The sequence below is a fragment of the Wyeomyia smithii genome, chromosome 2 (genome assembly GCF_029784165.1).
Source record: "Wyeomyia smithii strain HCP4-BCI-WySm-NY-G18 chromosome 2, ASM2978416v1, whole genome shotgun sequence".
In the NCBI taxonomy this organism is placed as follows: domain Eukaryota; kingdom Metazoa; phylum Arthropoda; class Insecta; order Diptera; family Culicidae; genus Wyeomyia; species Wyeomyia smithii.
In genome coordinates, this window is record NC_073695.1 from 99688691 (window position 1) to 99707563 (window position 18873).

The window sequence follows — 18873 nt, forward strand, 5'->3', positions numbered from 1 at the left end:
CTCGCGAGCTCGCTTTCAGTAACATTTTTACTAGAGGATCATTAAATTTTCTGCAAATGGGAGTTGTTACAAACTTTCTAAGAATGACTAACCTTCGAGACATCAAAATAGTCTAGGCTCATGAGAGCAAACATAAGTTGACCTGTTGGGATGGAAAGACTCCGTAAATTTTTTTTCTAATACTGTAATCTATCGTGTGGTTATAAAGTAATTACCGTTTAAAATATCCCACTCGGACATCACACTTTGGTTTAGTTTCCGCATATATACCAAGATATAATGAAATAAGACGTAGTCTTACGTCAATATACATTTCGAAACTGTGCAAATTTTTGTACGTTTATAATTATTCTTTCCTGATCTTTTCAGCGTAGGGTAAGGACAGGCTTCTTCCGTTCTCTTGATTTTTGCTCAAATTTCCTTCTCTACCTGCCAAACCCCTTGGAGAACTAGTCTTTCTCTCACACAGAGTGAGTAATTATCCACATTTAGGCGTAGGGTGTTTCAGTCGCAGAGTTCCTTTTCACTCTTAATCATCGCGTGTTAGGGGTTAACATTTGTTTGCTCTCTCAGTTTAAGAGGGAGTAGTTTTCGTTAGCTTCTCCTTTACTAGAAGAGAAGTTGGCCAAATATCAAAACATTTAGGTTCACATTGATGCTACATCCTAACCGCTTTCGAATTTAATATTATAGGAAGATTCACAACTCACCATGGGTGCGTATTCTGCAGAAAGTTCGATTTTATACTGTTTTGTCGCACCCCAGAGCGATGAGAACGGTAACGCAATGCTCAGTTGATCGCCGAGCAATTTGTTTCACTTTTTTGCGTGCGCGGATTAGCTATTTACAAGAGTTTCACTGGGTTTTTGCTCTGTCAAATTAAGCTCACAGTTGTTAAGAGGGAAGAAAACTGTTTTCTCCTCAAGATGAAGATGAGCAAAACAAAGCCTGTGTAAGGAAGGGTACTTTTAGCAGTGATTGAAGTAGAATCTCAGAAACATCATGCCAAAAATTAGCTAAAAAAAATAGAAGTGCGTAAAATGAGTTTCACAGTTTTTTTTCAGATTTACAAAGCAATAGTAAATGTTCGGCCCAACCTTTGGAATATGTCAATATTTACATTTTTTCATCAACAGTAAGCGAAAAAATAAACTACATCTGATTCACGAGCGTGCAGCTTTGAGCTACCAAGTCAGGCAAAACGTAAACACAGTAGGGATGAAAACTAGAATTCCTCCGCATCCGATATTCGAGATGGAATCCAAAACATAAACTTCTCTAAGCTAGGCAAGGCGATTGTTAAAATCAATGTAGTCGATTAGCAGCGTACACCGCAACTCACGTAATTTATTTACTAAACGAAATATAATTCAATCCGATCAGGGTTTTACATAGTTCAAAAAGTTAAAATCCCTTAAAGAGAGGTTTGTGTGAAAAACATATATTTCAAAAATGTTAACTACTGCATAAATTTCTAACTAAAAAGTGCATCCTAGGCCTTCGTGGTATGCAATTCGAGCAAGAAAACATCGACTGAAAAGGTATTGCTCGCCCGTCTGCCTCGCCTTTCCCAACAAAGAATGTGTTTATTAATAGTCGCGGGGTTCTTTTTTCGCATGTTGTGTGTCCGACAGTCACTTTCCTTGTTTGAATTTTTCCTCTAGCCACCGTCGACGAGCGAAATCTGCGCTCCCTAGCAGCGTGTGTAAGTGTACCAAACAGAAAAAGACAACCGCCCGTAGCGGGGGACGAGAAGTAAAACTAGCTTGAGGAATTTCAGCTGTTTGCTGCCGATTTCGCATATGGTTCTAATAGTGTCCGAACCGGCAGCGAACTGACCACCCATCAATAGCTGCATTTCACACTGAAGGACGCGGTGAATCGTGTCTGTATGGGTTGAGTGGTTCAGCAGCAAACAGAAAAAGCGCAATCATTGAAAACAAACCGGTTGGGTGAGCGAGCGAAAGAGATGTGCGCGGAAAATTCAACCGTGTTGTCCTGCTTTCTCGAAGAATTTTCCGACTCATCACCACACGTCGAGTGTTGGCTCGGTTCGTTTGGTCGGGGATGAGGAAAACTGGTTCGCACATTTGGACTGAATGTTTTATTTTATTGTCAAAAAAACTTTTATTTATAAAATATACTGAATGATATATTTCATTCTTGTAAATCAACGTTACCAATTCTGTATGAGATGTTTACTAGTCAAATTTTGACACGTCACTCAGCATCCAAACACAAGCTATACCGGCACCCGGCACCATCCGTCCCCATGAAGCCAACACGGCGGGTGATTCGACTCAGAGGCATTTCATTCTCATCTTTAGTCGTGAATTGAACTTCAAATAGAGCACAAGCAAGTTAACCACTCGATCCCTCATCGTTGAATTTCACCCTGAACACCTTTAAAAGTGAATGTTCGCTGCTGGATTGATTCCAGAGTCCCGTCGACAGTTTGCCTAACCTGGCCACTGACCGAGTATTGATTTTCTTTGTTCAGCAAATTTGGACGCTAGCGTGGTCCCTCAAATTTTAAAAAGGAAACAAGACTTTGTTGCCAAATTGGCAAATTCTTTGCTCCTCGCTAATCTGAAGTGAATTGAGTTATTAAATAAGTGGAACGTGCAAACAAAAGAAAGACGATCGGTAAAATGAAAGTGGTAAACATAAACAGTGTGAATCATCAGCATCATCTGGATGGGTTGCAGACGACGCTAATGGAGGATCCGATTACGCCGAAAGCCACCTCCGATGTGGCGGAAAATGCGTCCGGTCGTGACACCGGTGGTGACAGCCATGGTGGCGGTGGCAGTTGCTCGGGAATCGCGTTGCCATCGGAAAAGCCGAATCAGATACAGGCGCTGCTGGAACGTCACGAAAATCCACAAACGACTGCGGCCAGTATTAGCAACAATAGCGGTATTGCCCTCGCTGCATGCGGTTCATCGTAAGTATTTGTTTATGGTTTAATCTTCCGAAGGGTTGTTAAATATCTTAGATGATGGAAATACCGCGTGCGTTGATCGCCCAGTCGAATGTTTGTATCATACTTGTTCCAAAAGGCACTGCTATTTACAGTTTTCCGTTTTTCTATAGTTTAACATACCGATTTTGAAAAGAAATTTTGTTCGCCGGCAACGCGGAAAGCGCAGCTTCATACCCGACACGGCCAGTTGTTTCTCTTGCCACACCGTCGTGGAGTCTTTCGTGTGATTAGGTCGGGACAGCGAATGCGGTGTAAAAAGTGGTGTATAATTCAAGGTGACATGTTGTGTTTCAATGCGGATGGCGACGAAGTGACGACGGGTGATGATATAAATATATAGATATGTATGCTGCTGCACGCGGTACACAATGAAAGTCACCCAAGAATGCGACAAAATATATACTAGCTAACAGGTAGTTAATTGGGGTTGAGCTATAATTTTAGAGTGAAATGAAAAGTTTTTTATTGTTTTAAAGGTCCGGTCCATCCATGTGGAGTACCATTTAAAACGAATGCATATTTTTTTAATAAGATAAACCAAAACGATAGAACGAGATATTACAAGGAAAATAATAAAGAATTTAAAACATTGCATCTCGAGATTGGATTATTTTTGGACTGATACCAATTGGCCAGTTGTCAAAATTTCAGTTCACCCTTGGAAATACACTATTATTTGACCTTTAACAACTAATGGCAGTCTATTCCGGAATGTGCTAGGCATGTTTCAGCTCATTTGTCATGATCGGAATCGAAAGGTCAAATCACTGTCAATGCCAACTACTGACTTTGACAGAAGGGTTTGTTGTGCTATTTTGAGTTCTCATGGTTTATGTTTATTGACCGCATTAGAGAGCATAACAATGCGATTTTTAAAAATTATAAAAAAAAACTAATAAATAAATATAGAAAAAACTACTGGTTGAAGTCATCAATTGTATAATATGTTGGAATTCAATCTAGATTTAATGTACCCAATATGTTGGAATTCAATCTAGATTTAATGTACCCAATATGTTGGAATTCAATCTAGATTTAATGTACCCAAAGGTGCCTGGTATCAGTACTTTATTTCGGCAAAATAATGGCGCGTAAATATGCTTTATCAGAACATGCAGCGGACAGATGCCTCGAATGTCCCTGGTTATAGGAAATATTGAGTTGAAACTTTGCATTTGGAATTTTGAGCCTTACCATCAATCGAAATTCGAATGATTGATTCCCATTGGCACCCAACAGTTTATGTTTTGCGATAAACATCGCTAATGCTAGCGGGAAACACTTCATCTTTTGCATTGTTCTCTATTCTCTCTCTTCAATATTCTCCCACACTGATATTTCTACAGAGAATGTTACGAATATCTGTATCCGAATACGTAAATGCGGAACATCCTCATGAAAATTGACATCCACATCCACATCTGATCTCACAGCAGAGACAAATCGCGCGAAATGACCGATGGTCGAATATCGACCATTTTTGATTTGAGTGAAACTTTGCACACGTATTTGGCTTAGCAAACTGAGCATTTTTCACAGGTGGAGAGATTTTTTACACCCATGAGTTACATTCTAAAAGGGCGTATGCCTTTTGGCACAGGTTTTATTCGAAGCATTGTAGCCCAGAAACCGTTGGTTGTATAGAAAAACTGTCTGAGAATGAGTCGTAGGGAATTAAAAATGCGCCATAAAACAAATATACACTGTACAAAAAAAAATTTTTTTGACCAAAAAAAAATTAAAAACAAACATTAAATTTCAATTTAAAAAAAAAGAGTTGATTTTTTTTTTATTTTTTTTTAAAGAAACTTAACGTTAATACGCAACTTTAAAAAAAAGTCCAGCATGGAGAAATGATAAATATTTTTTTTATGGTAGAATAATTTTTTTATGAAAATTCTAATTCAAACATTTTTCAAAATATTTGTATTATGATGATTTTAAAAGATGCAGAAAGTCATTTTGAATCAAAAAACTTGTGGTAGTAAACATTCTAAAGGCATTGATTTTCGAGTTATTTCTAATTTAAGCTCGAAGAATTATAATTTTTTAGGAAAATACACGTCTTTCTTAATTTGTCCATGGTTCTCCAGCAAAACCATACGTTCATTGGAATGCTTGATCAAAAATATATAATTCATTCTTTGACAACAAAACGATTGGATAAATAACTCAAACGTTAAACCTTAGCCTACCTACACGTTCCCCTTTGCCGAATGTTTTATAAAAAAATATGTTTGTCGTGCAGCACTACCTACTTGTTTACTAATAATAACTGTTTGTAAAGTACGCAACCAATAACTACTGGGTTACCTATAATATCTGTTTTCGTATATAAATACGATTGCACTACTCCAGATGTGTTAGTAACAGTTTGCATTTTGTGAAGATGAATAAAGTGAAAATGGAATACACCAAGCCCAAATGCTGTAAACCCTTTCCTGATCATCAGTGCTCATCAAGCTTACGCAAATTAAACGAAAACGTTATTGCAAAATTAAAAATATTGAACAGTCAAGCTCATTTTATTTCGTCTTTATCAATTTGTGATTCGTGTAGTTATTGGAATGATAGTCAAGCCACCATTCATCCCTTCGTTGTTTACTATTCAGAATCTGGAACACTTAAGAATATCAGCTTCATTATAATATCGGAAGTACTCCATCATGATACTGTTGCGGCTCAGGTGTTCATTGCCAAATTAATGAGTTTTTGAAAACAACAATAGAGTTGAAAAAAGCGTTATTAGTGTCTGATGGAGCTGCATCACAATATAGAAATAGAAAAAACTTTGCAAGTCTTTGCAAGTTCAAAACAAAATATAACGTCGATGCAGAGTGGCATTTTTTTGCGACTTCTCATGGTAAAGGCCCATGCGATGCAATTGGTGGCATATTAAAACGAATAGCAGGAAATGCAAGTTTAGCTAAAGAACATGAACATCCCATTACAAGCGCAAAAGAATTGTATGATTGGTCTAATCAGCAAAATAATAAAAATTCATCAAAAATGTCATTTAGTTGGGTACAAATAAACACAGTTGGGTACAACTGAACAAGGAGTAACAGAAGGGAGCAATATTTTCAAATAATTTATCATAATAGCTGCCACACAAAAGTATTACTCTTTTGTTCCGATTTCAGAAAATAAGATACAAACGAAGTTGTTTTCAAAAGATGACGAATCATTTACTTATGATGTATATAAAATATAAGGTGAAACTAGTTCTGTAAAGTATCTATGTAATAAAAAAATATGTTCCTAAGATAATAAAACTCGAAAATAAATATTTGATTCTTATATATATTTATATCACTTAGAACATTTAACTCTTTTCTTGAGAACCGTTCGCCCAATCGTTTTGTTGTCAAAGAATGAATTGTATATTTTTGATCAAGCATTCCAATGAACGTATGGTTTTTGCTGGAGAACCATGGACAAATAAAGAAAAACGTGTATTTTCCTAAATAATTATAATTTTTCGAGCTTAAGTTAGAAATAACTCGAAAACCAATGCCTTTAGAATGTTTACTACCACCAGTTTTTTGATTCAAAATGATTTTTTGCATCTTTTAAAATCATAATAATACAAATATTTTGAAAAATGTTTGAATAAGAATTTTCATAAAAAAATAATCTACCATCAAAAAAATTATTTTTCATTTCTCCATCCTGGACTTTTTTTTAAAAGTTGCGTATTAACGTCAAGTTCCTTTAAAAAAAAAAAAATTCAACTCTTTATTTTATTAAATTGAAATTTAATGTTTGTTTTTAATTTTTTTTGGTCAAAAAATTTTTTTTTGTGCAGTGTATATTTTTTTTTATGGCGCATTTTTAATTCCCTACGACTCATTCTCAGACAGTTTTTCTATACAACCAACGGTTTCTGGGCTACAATGCTTCGAATAAAACCTGTGCCAAAAGGCATATGCCCTTTTAGAATGTAACTCATGGGTGTAAAAAATCTCTCCACCTGTGAAAAATGCTCAGTTTGCTAAGCCAAATACGTGTGCAAAGTTTCATTCAAATCAAAAATGATCGATTAGATTTTCGTGTATTTCCAGGCGATTTGAAATGATTTTGCTCAGCAGTTAGTCGAAAAGCTTAGTTGAACATTTGAGCGAGAAAAGTGACGAAATTATTTTTGCTTGGTAAATATTCAAAATAACTTTCTTATTTGGAACGTGTCCATTAAAACTAAAGTTTTGAAAAACCGCCATTAAACCCTAAAAGTAATGTTTCAAACGATTTTTTTATATATTTCAAAATCCGCTGATACCTGAAACCTAAAAATGCCCTAGAACTCAAAATGAAAAAAATATGAAAGATTTCAATTTCATAGCCATTTTTGCGAAACTTGGTTCCCCTTAATGAGTTCAGGAGTGCGTCAAAAGGCCACAGAATGATTGCTAACCGTGTTTGTTGCTTTTATGTTTGCTCAAACTTGCTGAAGTCTTTACGCATTTCCGAGCTGGCTAATGGCACTAAAGTTTACAGAAATGGTTCAATATGTATAATCTTCCACTTATTTGCAGTTGAAGTTTTCCGGTAAGCAGGCTAGTTATTCTTCTCAATATGTGGAAAGAGAGGAGTGGATATTCGGCGCTCACTTTTTAGCCATGCATGAGCGCACCAAATTTTTCATTCTGCTTTGTGCTGTGTTTCTGCCGCTCGCAGAAAAATAATACTGCTAAGATAAGCTCGGTGGCATTTGGAGAGCAGATATGCGCCCGGGCGGTTGGATTTATTTTTTTTTCAGTTTTGCAATATAAAGTAAACAACGCAATCTACTTTCCTACCTAGATGCTCCCCTCATTTGAAGTATGCCTGAAAACACACAGTAAAAGCTTTGCAGTGAGCTCTGTTCTGTAGTTACCAAGCGTAATATCCTTTTGTGTGAGAAAGATCACACCATTTTATTATCTCTCTGTGGAGATATTTCAGAGTCCACTGCGGCTACTCAGACACATTGCTCTCTTCAAGCGAATGCGTCGCTTTGTCCACCAGTGTGAGAGCACTTGTTTTCGCAGTGGAAGATATTCTCATACACACTAGTGATCCACTGAGGAGAAATGACAAGCCTGCCGGTAAGCAAGATGACGAACCTGGCGAGCAATTACTTTGTTTTTTTTTTTTTGCGCAAGGAGCGTGCCAGGGAAACTAAAACTCACAAAAATGGTTAAAATGCTATAATCTTTCAGTTTGAGCCCAAAACTTGTGTTAATCGGTGTTATGCGCTCAAGAAAGTAGTGAAGTAAAAGTAACGTGGACGAAGTCCAAACACTTGAAAACATCTCATAATTAAATCTCGTGGTTTTTGAAAGTCAAAACAGTTGTATTGAAACAGTCATATTTGGCAAAATCATAACAGCGTGCTTCAAACCTCTGGTAAATTGCCTGCTATGAGAGCGACTGAATTATTTCGTTTTTATGATGAATAATCTAAGAACTTATTGAGTGTAAACATTGGCATATTTTTACGCATGCAAAGCCTGCAAACTTGATAGAAAATGCGAATATGTATATTACACACAATAAAATTTAAAGCATGTTTATAGGATACTAAAGCTTGTTCACAGGATATCAAAATATACAGTGCGAGAAATAATTATACCGTCATGTATTATTACAATAATGCACAATGTTATATCTATCAACATTTTATGGTGTTCGGTACAACAGTGTATTGCGCGAATAACAAACAATAGCAATGCTTGTTTACATGTTTGTACTTGGTGATTTTTAAGGTGAATTGAACCAATTTTAATTTGTAGTAGGAAATAAATATACCGTACATGTGCCTTAATCATCTTAAACCCATACAAAGTATAAAAGTTAGTATGTTTGCAGGGATATAATGATAGCCGTCTTTCAAATTAATCTTTCTCACCTATGGGAAATAGTTTTCATAAATTCCTGTATCGCTGTTCGTTTTATTTGCTGGAATTGAACCGTGATAGTGAATTTTCTCAAGGATCCTGAAAACTATGGTGTCAACAAACGATCCGGGCGTCCATCTACTTTGAATCTTCGAGATAAAAGACAAATATCTCGCCTGACTGTTGATAAAAACTTGAGTACAGGCCAGATTAAGGCTCCAATGTCTTTTCAGTGTCTAAGAGAAGAATACTACAGATTTTGAAAGAAAATACATTAAATACCAGCAACGTTTGAAAACACCGAAGCTTCTACCTCGACACAGAACTGCGAGATTTGAGTTTGCGGAACGGGATATGTTTTGGGAGGATGAGTGAAAATCCGTCATCTTCTTCGATGAGAAGAAATTTAACCTGGGTGGTCCTGATGGTTGCCAAATAAATTGGAGGGATATTCGCCGAGAACCCGAGATTCGTCATTTTGGAAACTTTCAGGGAGGTTATCGTGTGGGCCGCATTCGGGCATTTCGGAAAGACACCAATTTGTTTTATTTCTCATAAAATGAATTTGGAGAAGCATTTCGATCTGCTAGACAACGTTTTGATTAATTTTGGTGATAGTTTGTGGGGTGAAAATTGGATTTTCCAGCAGTACAACGCGGCGATCCACTGTTCAAAACTTACAACATCATCTCTAACATCACGAAACATTACTGGTTTGAAATGGTCTGCTAAAAGCCACGATTTAAACCCGATCGAGAATCTTTGGGGGATCTTGTCACAGTGAGCTTATGCACATGGACGTCAGTATGAAACACTTGGACAATTGAAGACTGCTATTCAGGAAGAATGGACAATATCGATATTACTACTCTTCAATCATTGATTGTTTCTATACCACGACGTTTGGCAGATGTTGTTGATGTCAGAGGTGGCCGTACAAAATATTAACGCTTGTTGCACCAAATCAATTTTAATTGTACGGTTCATTTATTTCGTATGGATTGATTACGAGAAGCTCAAACTAAATAGCATAATGAAATTGGAATAAAATAAAATAACTTTCTGTGCTTGTATTTTAGTGTGGAGAACCGCTTACATATTATGTTTTGTATGATTTTACTCCAAAAGTAAAAATATTTAAAATTTTCGCATGTACGGTATATTTATTTCGCGGACTGTAGTTGGCATGGACTCGTGTCACGTTGACTTACAAGATTCAATTGACAAAAAATATTTATATTTGGCAAAATATGTTGAAAAGCTGGGAACAATCATAAAATGAATGTGTAATAGGATCAAAATATCCGTAACCGTACGATAAGGATTCGCCGTGAGAGGCGATGCAATGAAAAATTTCTGAACCTCAAGCGGAAAGAACATGTTTTAATCAACATAGTTATAACCCAAGTGGAATATTTAGCTAATAATTTTGCACAGATTATAATTATCAGTCCTGTGTGAATCTATTCCAGAAAAAAGTAGGAGGGTGGTATCCAACACACGACCGTATGACGTTGGACTACGGTATTTTTATATTCCATTAAAACAAATAGAAGACGGAATTGTAACTCTAGTATATTCTGCGATTTTATCTAACAGTGCATTTCGGAACGCGGAATCGTTGAAGCGTTATGAATATTAATATATACTAAAGGAATGGATCTTTTATATTAGTGCTGTCACTTCAGAGAAATCTTAGCTCCAGCCCAGCATATAACTTCATGTATTTCAAGAAATAACGTTCAATTCCTTCATTTTATTATTATTATTTTATTAATTGTGGCGTTGTACTATTTTTAATAAGTGTTAATGAATAAACGAGAAAATTCTAAATCTTCGATAAACACCCGCTATATCTACCCACACACGTGCAATAATAATGCAGTGCAACAAAAATTGCCTTTTTTTCTTCCTTATTTTGCTTTGTGAAATATACTCAAACCAAAAACCGTTTCGTAGAATCACCGTTTTGAGCTCAGTTTTTGTCCGATTTAAGATCTGTTTTTTTTTAAAGATGGGTTAAAAGATGCTAACATAAGGGCAAACTCTTAGAATTTTGATTTTTGAAGCAAAATGACGTCGAAAAAATATCGAAAATTTCCGATTTCTCAAACATTTAAAATGGCTTCATTGTTGCCTCTTAAGTTGAAATATGTTCAAACTCGGGGAAATTGGGTTTTGCATCAAAATACACATAAAAATCATACACAGAGCCAAGGCAAAAAAATTGTTACACTGTGTAATCCATACATACGAACGAATGAGAAATTCAATTCGATGGCGTGCGCTTTTATAAGCGACTAATATTTTCCACCACCCGTTTTCTGCTGCTATTTGGAAAGAGGGAGGAGTTAAGAAGAATAGGGATTGGTAAGGAAAGTAAAAAAGCATCGGAAACAGTGATCCAGAGTAAAACAGACATATATCCGTTAGTGTCGGCTGTGCTTCGGAAGAGAGGTAGTGATTGGTTGTTCGGTATGATTTAGACATTTACCAATTTTTCAATAGTGTATTTCAAACTATAGGTTTTTTTTCACATTAAGGTAACCGTAAAAAAAATTCTGATCGATTAATACCAGAACCTGACCAGAAAATGACTAATATATAAGCGCTCAAAGCCTGATCACTTTTCCCTGGTTGAATTACTAGATTTTAAAATTCAGGCGCCTGACTTCGACATAGGTGTTAGTTCAACGTCAAAAATGTTTTCCTTATTTCCTTTATCGAGAATCAGAACAATTATGTAATTATACTGGGCACCATCACTATAGCGCGTGATGACGTTACTTAAATCAGTCTCCATGCGGTGTCTGATTGGAATCCTTTCAACTTTTAAATGCGGATTGTAAAATAAATATTTTTTAGGAGGATCGCGTTTAGTCCAGCCCGCTGATGTGTTAATCTATTTAAAAAATAGCAGTTTTTTACTTGTCGACGCGAAAAAATCCTATGAAAGCTGGTAACATTCCATGCATCCAAAGTATGAAGAAATAGAAAAAGTAATTATACTTATGAACCAAAAAATAGTGTCAAGTTAGTTTTCAGCTACAGTTACTGTGAATGCGTGACACATCAACTCAAGAATTAGTCGTGATAATTAAAAATGTTTTAAAGTCGATAGGATATCACTAATCCGAATAACGTCCGCGGATCACTTATGTTATCCACTTCAACTCTATCGGAACACGATAATCGTCTCGGACCGAAGCTCATTGGTGTATCGGAAGTCAGCCTTAATTTCATTTCGTAAGAATGTTCCCGCACCGGAATTTGAGAAGTTTCCACGTAATTTTCGTTGATCACTTTAAGGCAGCTCGTGAGGATAGACTCCTTCCAGCTTCGAATTAATCGGAAATTCGTCTACTTGTCGATTGCGTATATTTTTCGAAAAGGTGGTTCTGGCTGAACCGCTATCAATATGTGAGTTGTTTGTGCAGTAGGGACAATTTTTTGGAACTCTATATTCCGCTTCTGCAGCCACTTCATTAGTTTAGCCTTCTTTAAATGGTTGGCCATCTCGTATCGTACTTCTGATGATGTATAGTCAAAAGGATTTTTCTAAACACGGTACAACATAACGGCTGCAGCAGACAGCAAAGTTCTTTATTTTAAAAACGACTAGTCACAACACTTGTTCGCACAAAAGTGACGCTAACTTTTTGGCGCGAGAGATTATCGCTCATAGTTTGACAGGTCGGAAGTGATGCTAGTGGAATGGAAGAAACGATATTTCACACACTAGGGAGATATAGAATAGCAGAGTCGCATACGATCCGTTAATTAATTAGCGAAACAAGGGAAAACAACACTGCCATGTCCACATTTGACATGTCTCAAAATCTTCCTCATTGTTAATATGTAAAATTATTTTCAATCGATGAAGACATGAATCCTTCGTTAAATCACGAGTCAGTGCTAATGTTATACAGTATTTGAGATCTCTCTCGTGAAAGTTAAATCCAACACAAGCTCTAGAATTGTTTTATGAATTATAAAATGTTATAATACATAATTTTCTACCGAGTTTTCTATACTTGGGTCATTGTGCTATGATTCGGCCAACAGTCAGTATTTTACAAACCTGAAATCGAGCTCATGAAATTAAAAACTATGAAAAATATAACAACTTAAGCTGATAGCTTAAACAACTAAACTAGAGTGCTCTATTGGAGATTCAAAATATAGCCAAAACGGTTTGTTTGATTGACATGGTGCCTTTGTGTTCTTCCAGAAAAAAATATACTTAGTAAAAAAAAATCTATTTTTCATTTTTCAGAAGACATTATTATCTAACACTTAATCGAAGACTTCACACCGATCAAAAAAATGGCAATTGTACAAAATGTCTAATTCTAATTCTTTTCACAGAAAGGACACATGTCTAGTAAGGAAAATATGAATTTTCGTTTGCGAACTGTAATGATACTGTTTTTCCAACTTTTACCAATACCTTGTCACTTTCACTGATAATACGAAGCTGTCAAACTTCGCAGAAATATGAAACATAAGAACCGAGGCGTTCCAGAGCCGGTGAGGCTTTTATAACCGTAAGATGCTGCTGACTTCCGATCGTAAGCAGTCGTAAAGCAAGCCAGGGTAACCCAAATTCAAAATCAACTCATATAGTCCCTTCTCAGCCAATTGTACCATCTACATTTTCTACTCCTTGCTTAGGTAATTCTAACGTTTATGTCAAAGCAGACAGTTCGAACGCAAATCCAGTAATTCCACGTAATTCTGAAGTGACCACCAATATGGGAAAATCATATACAGTGGTGAAGGAATAACCGATTCTAACAATGACAAAACCAGTTGAGCTGTTGTCCACAAACTTCATGAGTTTATTGGTTTTATAAAATCAACACATATTTGTATGACTTCAATTTATATAAATGTGGTCACTTTTAACACGTAATTTACACAGCCTGTTCGTTGTAGCAATCGCTTTTGTCTGCTTCTAAGCAATAGTTTAATTTTTATCATATTCTACTAGAAGCTTTTGTGACTAAGTTATGACCTGAATTGAACCTCAAACTCGTGCCACGTTTTCAAAGTAGTTTTAAAACTAACAGGTACTATTTGTCATGAATTCAGTTTAGGATTTAAGGTGAAGCGTACCTTCTGAAAGCTAGTTTCGCTGTGAAACATGATCGTAGTTGAACAGCTTAGTTGTTGTCACAGATGAGTTCGGAAAAGTGTTTTCACGCATATCTTAAAAGTAGATCGTTAAGATATTATTAGATAGCTCAAGCTCAATTTGTGTTTTGATTTACTAAGCGGATCGTAAAATAAATTACGTTAAAACAATTTAAAAAATTTACACCCCCTCTGTTTCCTAATGTACTTTCGTGTATATACACCAAGTTAAGCTAAACGTATGAATCTCCTGCGTTTTCCCCTTTTTTCACCTATATAATAAATGAATGGTTGCTAATTTGTATACGTGTCTACTCCCGCCCAACTAAGCGACAAAAATGTCACAGCAAATAAAAGCATTTCGCGAAAAATTACTCGCTGTACCAGTTCGTTCCCGGGGCAGGAATGCTGCCGAAGTCGTACGATTGTTTTATGTGCCGCCATCATCACTCTCTGCTGTCATGTCATTATTGTACCTGTGACGTATGTGCGGGTGTAAATTTGCAAAAGTTTGGTGCTGTGAGAATTGAAATTTTCGAACGCCAAGGCGTTTCCATTTTTTTGCTTTTAAGTACGTCACAAGTTTTTTTACAATTCATGGTTAGCTGTTACTAAGAATTTAGGAAGCATTGTCATCCGTTTGATTGCATCAGTCGCGTGTTCGTGTTCGAAGTACAACTCAAAACTAGCGGCATTCTTCACTCCTCAAAACAGTCCATTTGGTTGGCTATTCTGATGTAGATGTGCACGCAATATGGAACCTGTCAAAAACCCGACTGTGAAATGTTGAATAATAGCCACATTCCTTTGCGCTGCGGTCAGCAAACAAACTGAGTCAGAGCAAGGGAGTACGCGGCGTTTTACTCGCAGTGCCTGTCCAATGAAAAGATTTGAACTATATGCAAATAACTTGATGAAACACGATGTAGTCGAAATCGATTTGATATGCACTTCACACTTCCAGCGCTTCGAGCTGTTCACAAGTACACGAGCATTTGCACATTAACCTCTTTGATGAAGGTGAAATCTACCTGCTGCAAATATTGGCCTGATTTTGCACAGCGGATAGGATGCGCTGCAGGGATTCCGAAGTATTTTTATGTACTGTGTAAAGTGCCGTTCTATCAGATCAAGCACGCAAGAATACTTTTATTTTTATAGTCAGATGTGCTAAAAATGATATTTTTCAATTCATATGATTAAAGCAACAAGTCAATTTGTTGAAATGCCACCTTATCTCGACAAACTGAAACTAGAATTTCGAACTCATGGCCACACGAGAATAAACAAATCATTTCGGAATCCTGCTTGTATCTAATGGAATGGAAACATGTCTATGCCTTGATCATCATCATGGGAAATGTTTATTCACACACCGACCGGGAGTATTTGTTCAAATTACAATCTCTTGTACAACCCGGCAATCCGATCACTAAACGGCCCATCCATCAATGCTTGGGTGGCACTCAACTTCGGTAACACATCTGGCTTTCGACACGCATAACATAACACATTTTGCCTATCGAAAAGTGAAACACGGTCCAATCCTCAGTTGTTTAGTGGCCCAAATTACTCATCTTCGATGGTGAATTCCTCCGGTAGACCGCGTCGGCACTCGCGCGTTCTCGCTTGCATGCGAGATTCTGCAGATGTTGGCGTACAGTGACATGAACATCTGGTTTGTCTTGTAAATGCAGCTTTTAACCTCAGTGCCGTACGTTAATATTTTTTTACATTTTTGCACCTACTTAGTAGAAGAAAAGCTGGGTAACCCGGTTATTTCCACCCACGAATGGCTTCTTGTTGATGCTGATCAATAACTTCTCGGTAGATGTCTTGATAAACTTGTAACAAAATTTCAGTTTTAAGTATTAAGTGAGCATATTTCTCTCATCTATTCTCGCAGATTCGCCATCACAGGTGTGTCAAAGCTATTACGCAATCTATATCTGTGCGGAGGCAGTGCGGCCAGCGTCCCAATGATGCGTCAACTGGGCGTAAGTTTGGTGATCAACGCAACGACTGAAACGGAACTTCCCAACACTCCATTGCCCTGTGATGAAACGACCGGATATATGCGGGTACCGGTTAAAGACAACCGGGAAGCGAACCTGGAACAATACTTCGATGAAGTGGCCGACAAAATTGAAGAGGTCTGTTTGATTCGGTGTCCGGTGAAAGTATTTCATAATGATATATTTTTACATTCAGGAATCCAAACTCAACGGAGTCACCTTAGTCCACTGTGTGGCCGGTGTTAGTCGATCTGCTTCCTTGTGTTTGGCTTACCTGATGAAATACCACAGGATGACCCTGAAGGATGCCTACAATCATGTGAAAGCGCGCCGACCACAAATCCGACCGAACGTGGGTTTCATCAGGCAGTTGAGTGATTTCGAGTTCCAGCTGACGGGAAATCGGTCGGTCACCATGGTTTACTGTCACGCCTTGGACCAAGAACTTCCCGACATCTACGAGCCGGAATTTCGAACGATGGAACTGATGTACCAAAAGTTCCGTCGGAACATTGCTAGGCGCTAGGAGCGCCCGTAAGCTTCTCTACATTGCCCCAGACGTTCGAAACTGTATTCCCATCACTCGTAAGATGATCTATTACTAGATTAAGATGACACACACTGATATTCACACACATTTAGAGAGTAACAACGGCACCGATTAAGCCGTCGTAGATTTAGATCGTCCTAATGTTCAAACAATTAACCGCACATATTCGTACTCTAAGTTGGTGTTATTTACTCGCGAGTATTGACTACAATGTATGTATACTGTATAACCGTCTTCAGTTTAGTTTACGATTAGCTGTAGGAACTGTTCCAAGGAACCAGGCTCAAATTGCCCACCGTGTTATAACCGTGTTCTAATCTGTGAGCTCTAACCACCGGTCGGAATACAGCTATTCAAAAACTTGCGAAAACTATTAGGCCAGGGACCAATCCTGCTATACTATTATATTTCCCCTCTAGAATTATTCTTAGTAATTTAGGATTCAGTTTGGCTCTACAAATATTGTACTTGATTTTGTTTGAATCATGTAACTTGACAAAAAAATAAAAACTCTAGATATTTTTGTCATTGCCAATATATCGTAACTCTAATAAACAATAGTTGTAACAAAAATCTAGTTGTTCAAATGTTCCTACTTTAAGGAGAGAAATGTCCGCTGTATACCAGAAGGGACAAGAAAGACTGAAACTACCATGGAAATATAACTCTACAAACGGAAAAGTATAAAACAATAATTTTCCGTTTTAAACGTTGTTCCAACATTTTTAGCACAACATGTTTGAGGGTTATGAAAAGGAGGCAGAGTTTGTGTCTAAGTGCACAAACGTATGTTTGACGTAGGACTACGGTTGGTATGAGATTGCCTTTTTTCTTACTCGTCCTATTTATTTTCTCGCATTACAGGTATTCCTCGTTATACATAATCGTTAATTCTCACGATGAAAATAAATAATGAAGAATACGGTTACTAAAATGTTGAATCATGTTCCAAAGTCACTTTTCTGGTAAATATATGTTAAAATAAACATGAAAAAATAAAACGTAAACTCGATGTAATGTCACAAGTTGAAAAATTAAAGTTACGCCATAACTAGTAATACCTGTAATATGTTAAAACGCTAGTTTTCAATTTGAAGTGGTTTATACTAAAATTGTAAAACAAATCATGTTTCTCGAACGTTAGAAAACAAATTCTAGTTGATTTACATTTTAAACTTGAATTCAAAAAACTTAGAATTTGGGTGGATCTTTAAGGAGGTCCCCTATTCTGGAAGGACGAGAAATAATGAATTTCGTGATTTTTTTCCGGATGTTTACAGTGAAGCTAAGTGTTGTTGGCTATTGGTTAAAATGTATTTTGCATGTCGTGGATGCAAATATAGTGAGTATTACGTTGTTGGCAGCAAGGAACGTGGATGTTCTCTCTCTAAATCAATACCTAGCTGGTGATAAGTTTTTCTCAGTATCTTCTGAACCAATTTGGCTGCAACTCTGTTTGAGCGTGTAGGCCATTTTAGTAAATAATTAATTTATTTTCGTTAAATCACTATTTAACAAACCATAAAAAAATCGAAAAATTCCTATATCGAAAAACGGCTACATAACAAGTTAGATTATCCGTTTTTACACGGTAAGAAAAAATTTTATCCGATTCGACTCAGTAGATGCTAAGAAAAACTTACCACCAGTTGAAAAAACATGGTTTCGAGGAAAAGGCTGCCAACCAGGGGGGATTTACTGCTGTCAAAATTCATATATGTGTGCGTTATCGCAGATCAACTCTGGTCCATGAAGTTTGTTGGTCCATGACGTTTAAAAAATTTCCTCTGTGGCGAGGAAACTTCATGATTTTCAGATAATTGCAGGCTGTTGCCACCAAATTTCACTACGCAACGCAGTATTAATAAAAGTTTTCCGCGATTTTAGGAGTTTTGTTGAAAAAGAACGTTACAATTCTACTAAATTTTACTTCAATCAAAACGACAAAAATCAAAACAACCGGACGTCTTGTTGCCAAATATGCTGGTCACGGTTACACGATATTTGACAGATAGATTCCCCCTGCTGCCAACAGCGTACTCACTATATTTGCATTCATGACATTTTAAATACCGTAAACTGGGGTGACTTTGATCACTTTTTTGAATATATCTTAAATATTCTATGAATCTACTGAATGCAAAATAATTTGGTATTTTTAAAATGAGTACTGGCATGAATTGAGCAAGATCCAATCACTACTTTAAAAATTTAGCAACAATTCTGCTGTTTCTAAATATGCTCCAAAATTGTTTCATCAATCATCATTGCCGGGGTGACTTTGATCACTTCATTGTTTTGATGAAT

At 36.7% G+C, this 18873-nt stretch overlaps 1 protein-coding gene across 1 annotated transcript; it reads left to right on the forward strand.

The window, feature by feature from the left end:
• The first annotated feature begins 2301 nt into the window (after positions 1-2301).
• On the forward strand, positions 2302-17139 carry LOC129723699 (dual specificity protein phosphatase 14-like). Its single transcript, XM_055678061.1, has 3 exons — positions 2302-2947; positions 15908-16154; positions 16213-17139. The coding sequence occupies exons 1-3, from the start codon at positions 2652-2654 to the stop codon at positions 16540-16542; spliced, it is 873 nt and encodes a 290-aa protein (XP_055534036.1). The 5' UTR covers positions 2302-2651; the 3' UTR covers positions 16543-17139.
• Positions 17140-18873: the final 1734 nt, after the last annotated feature.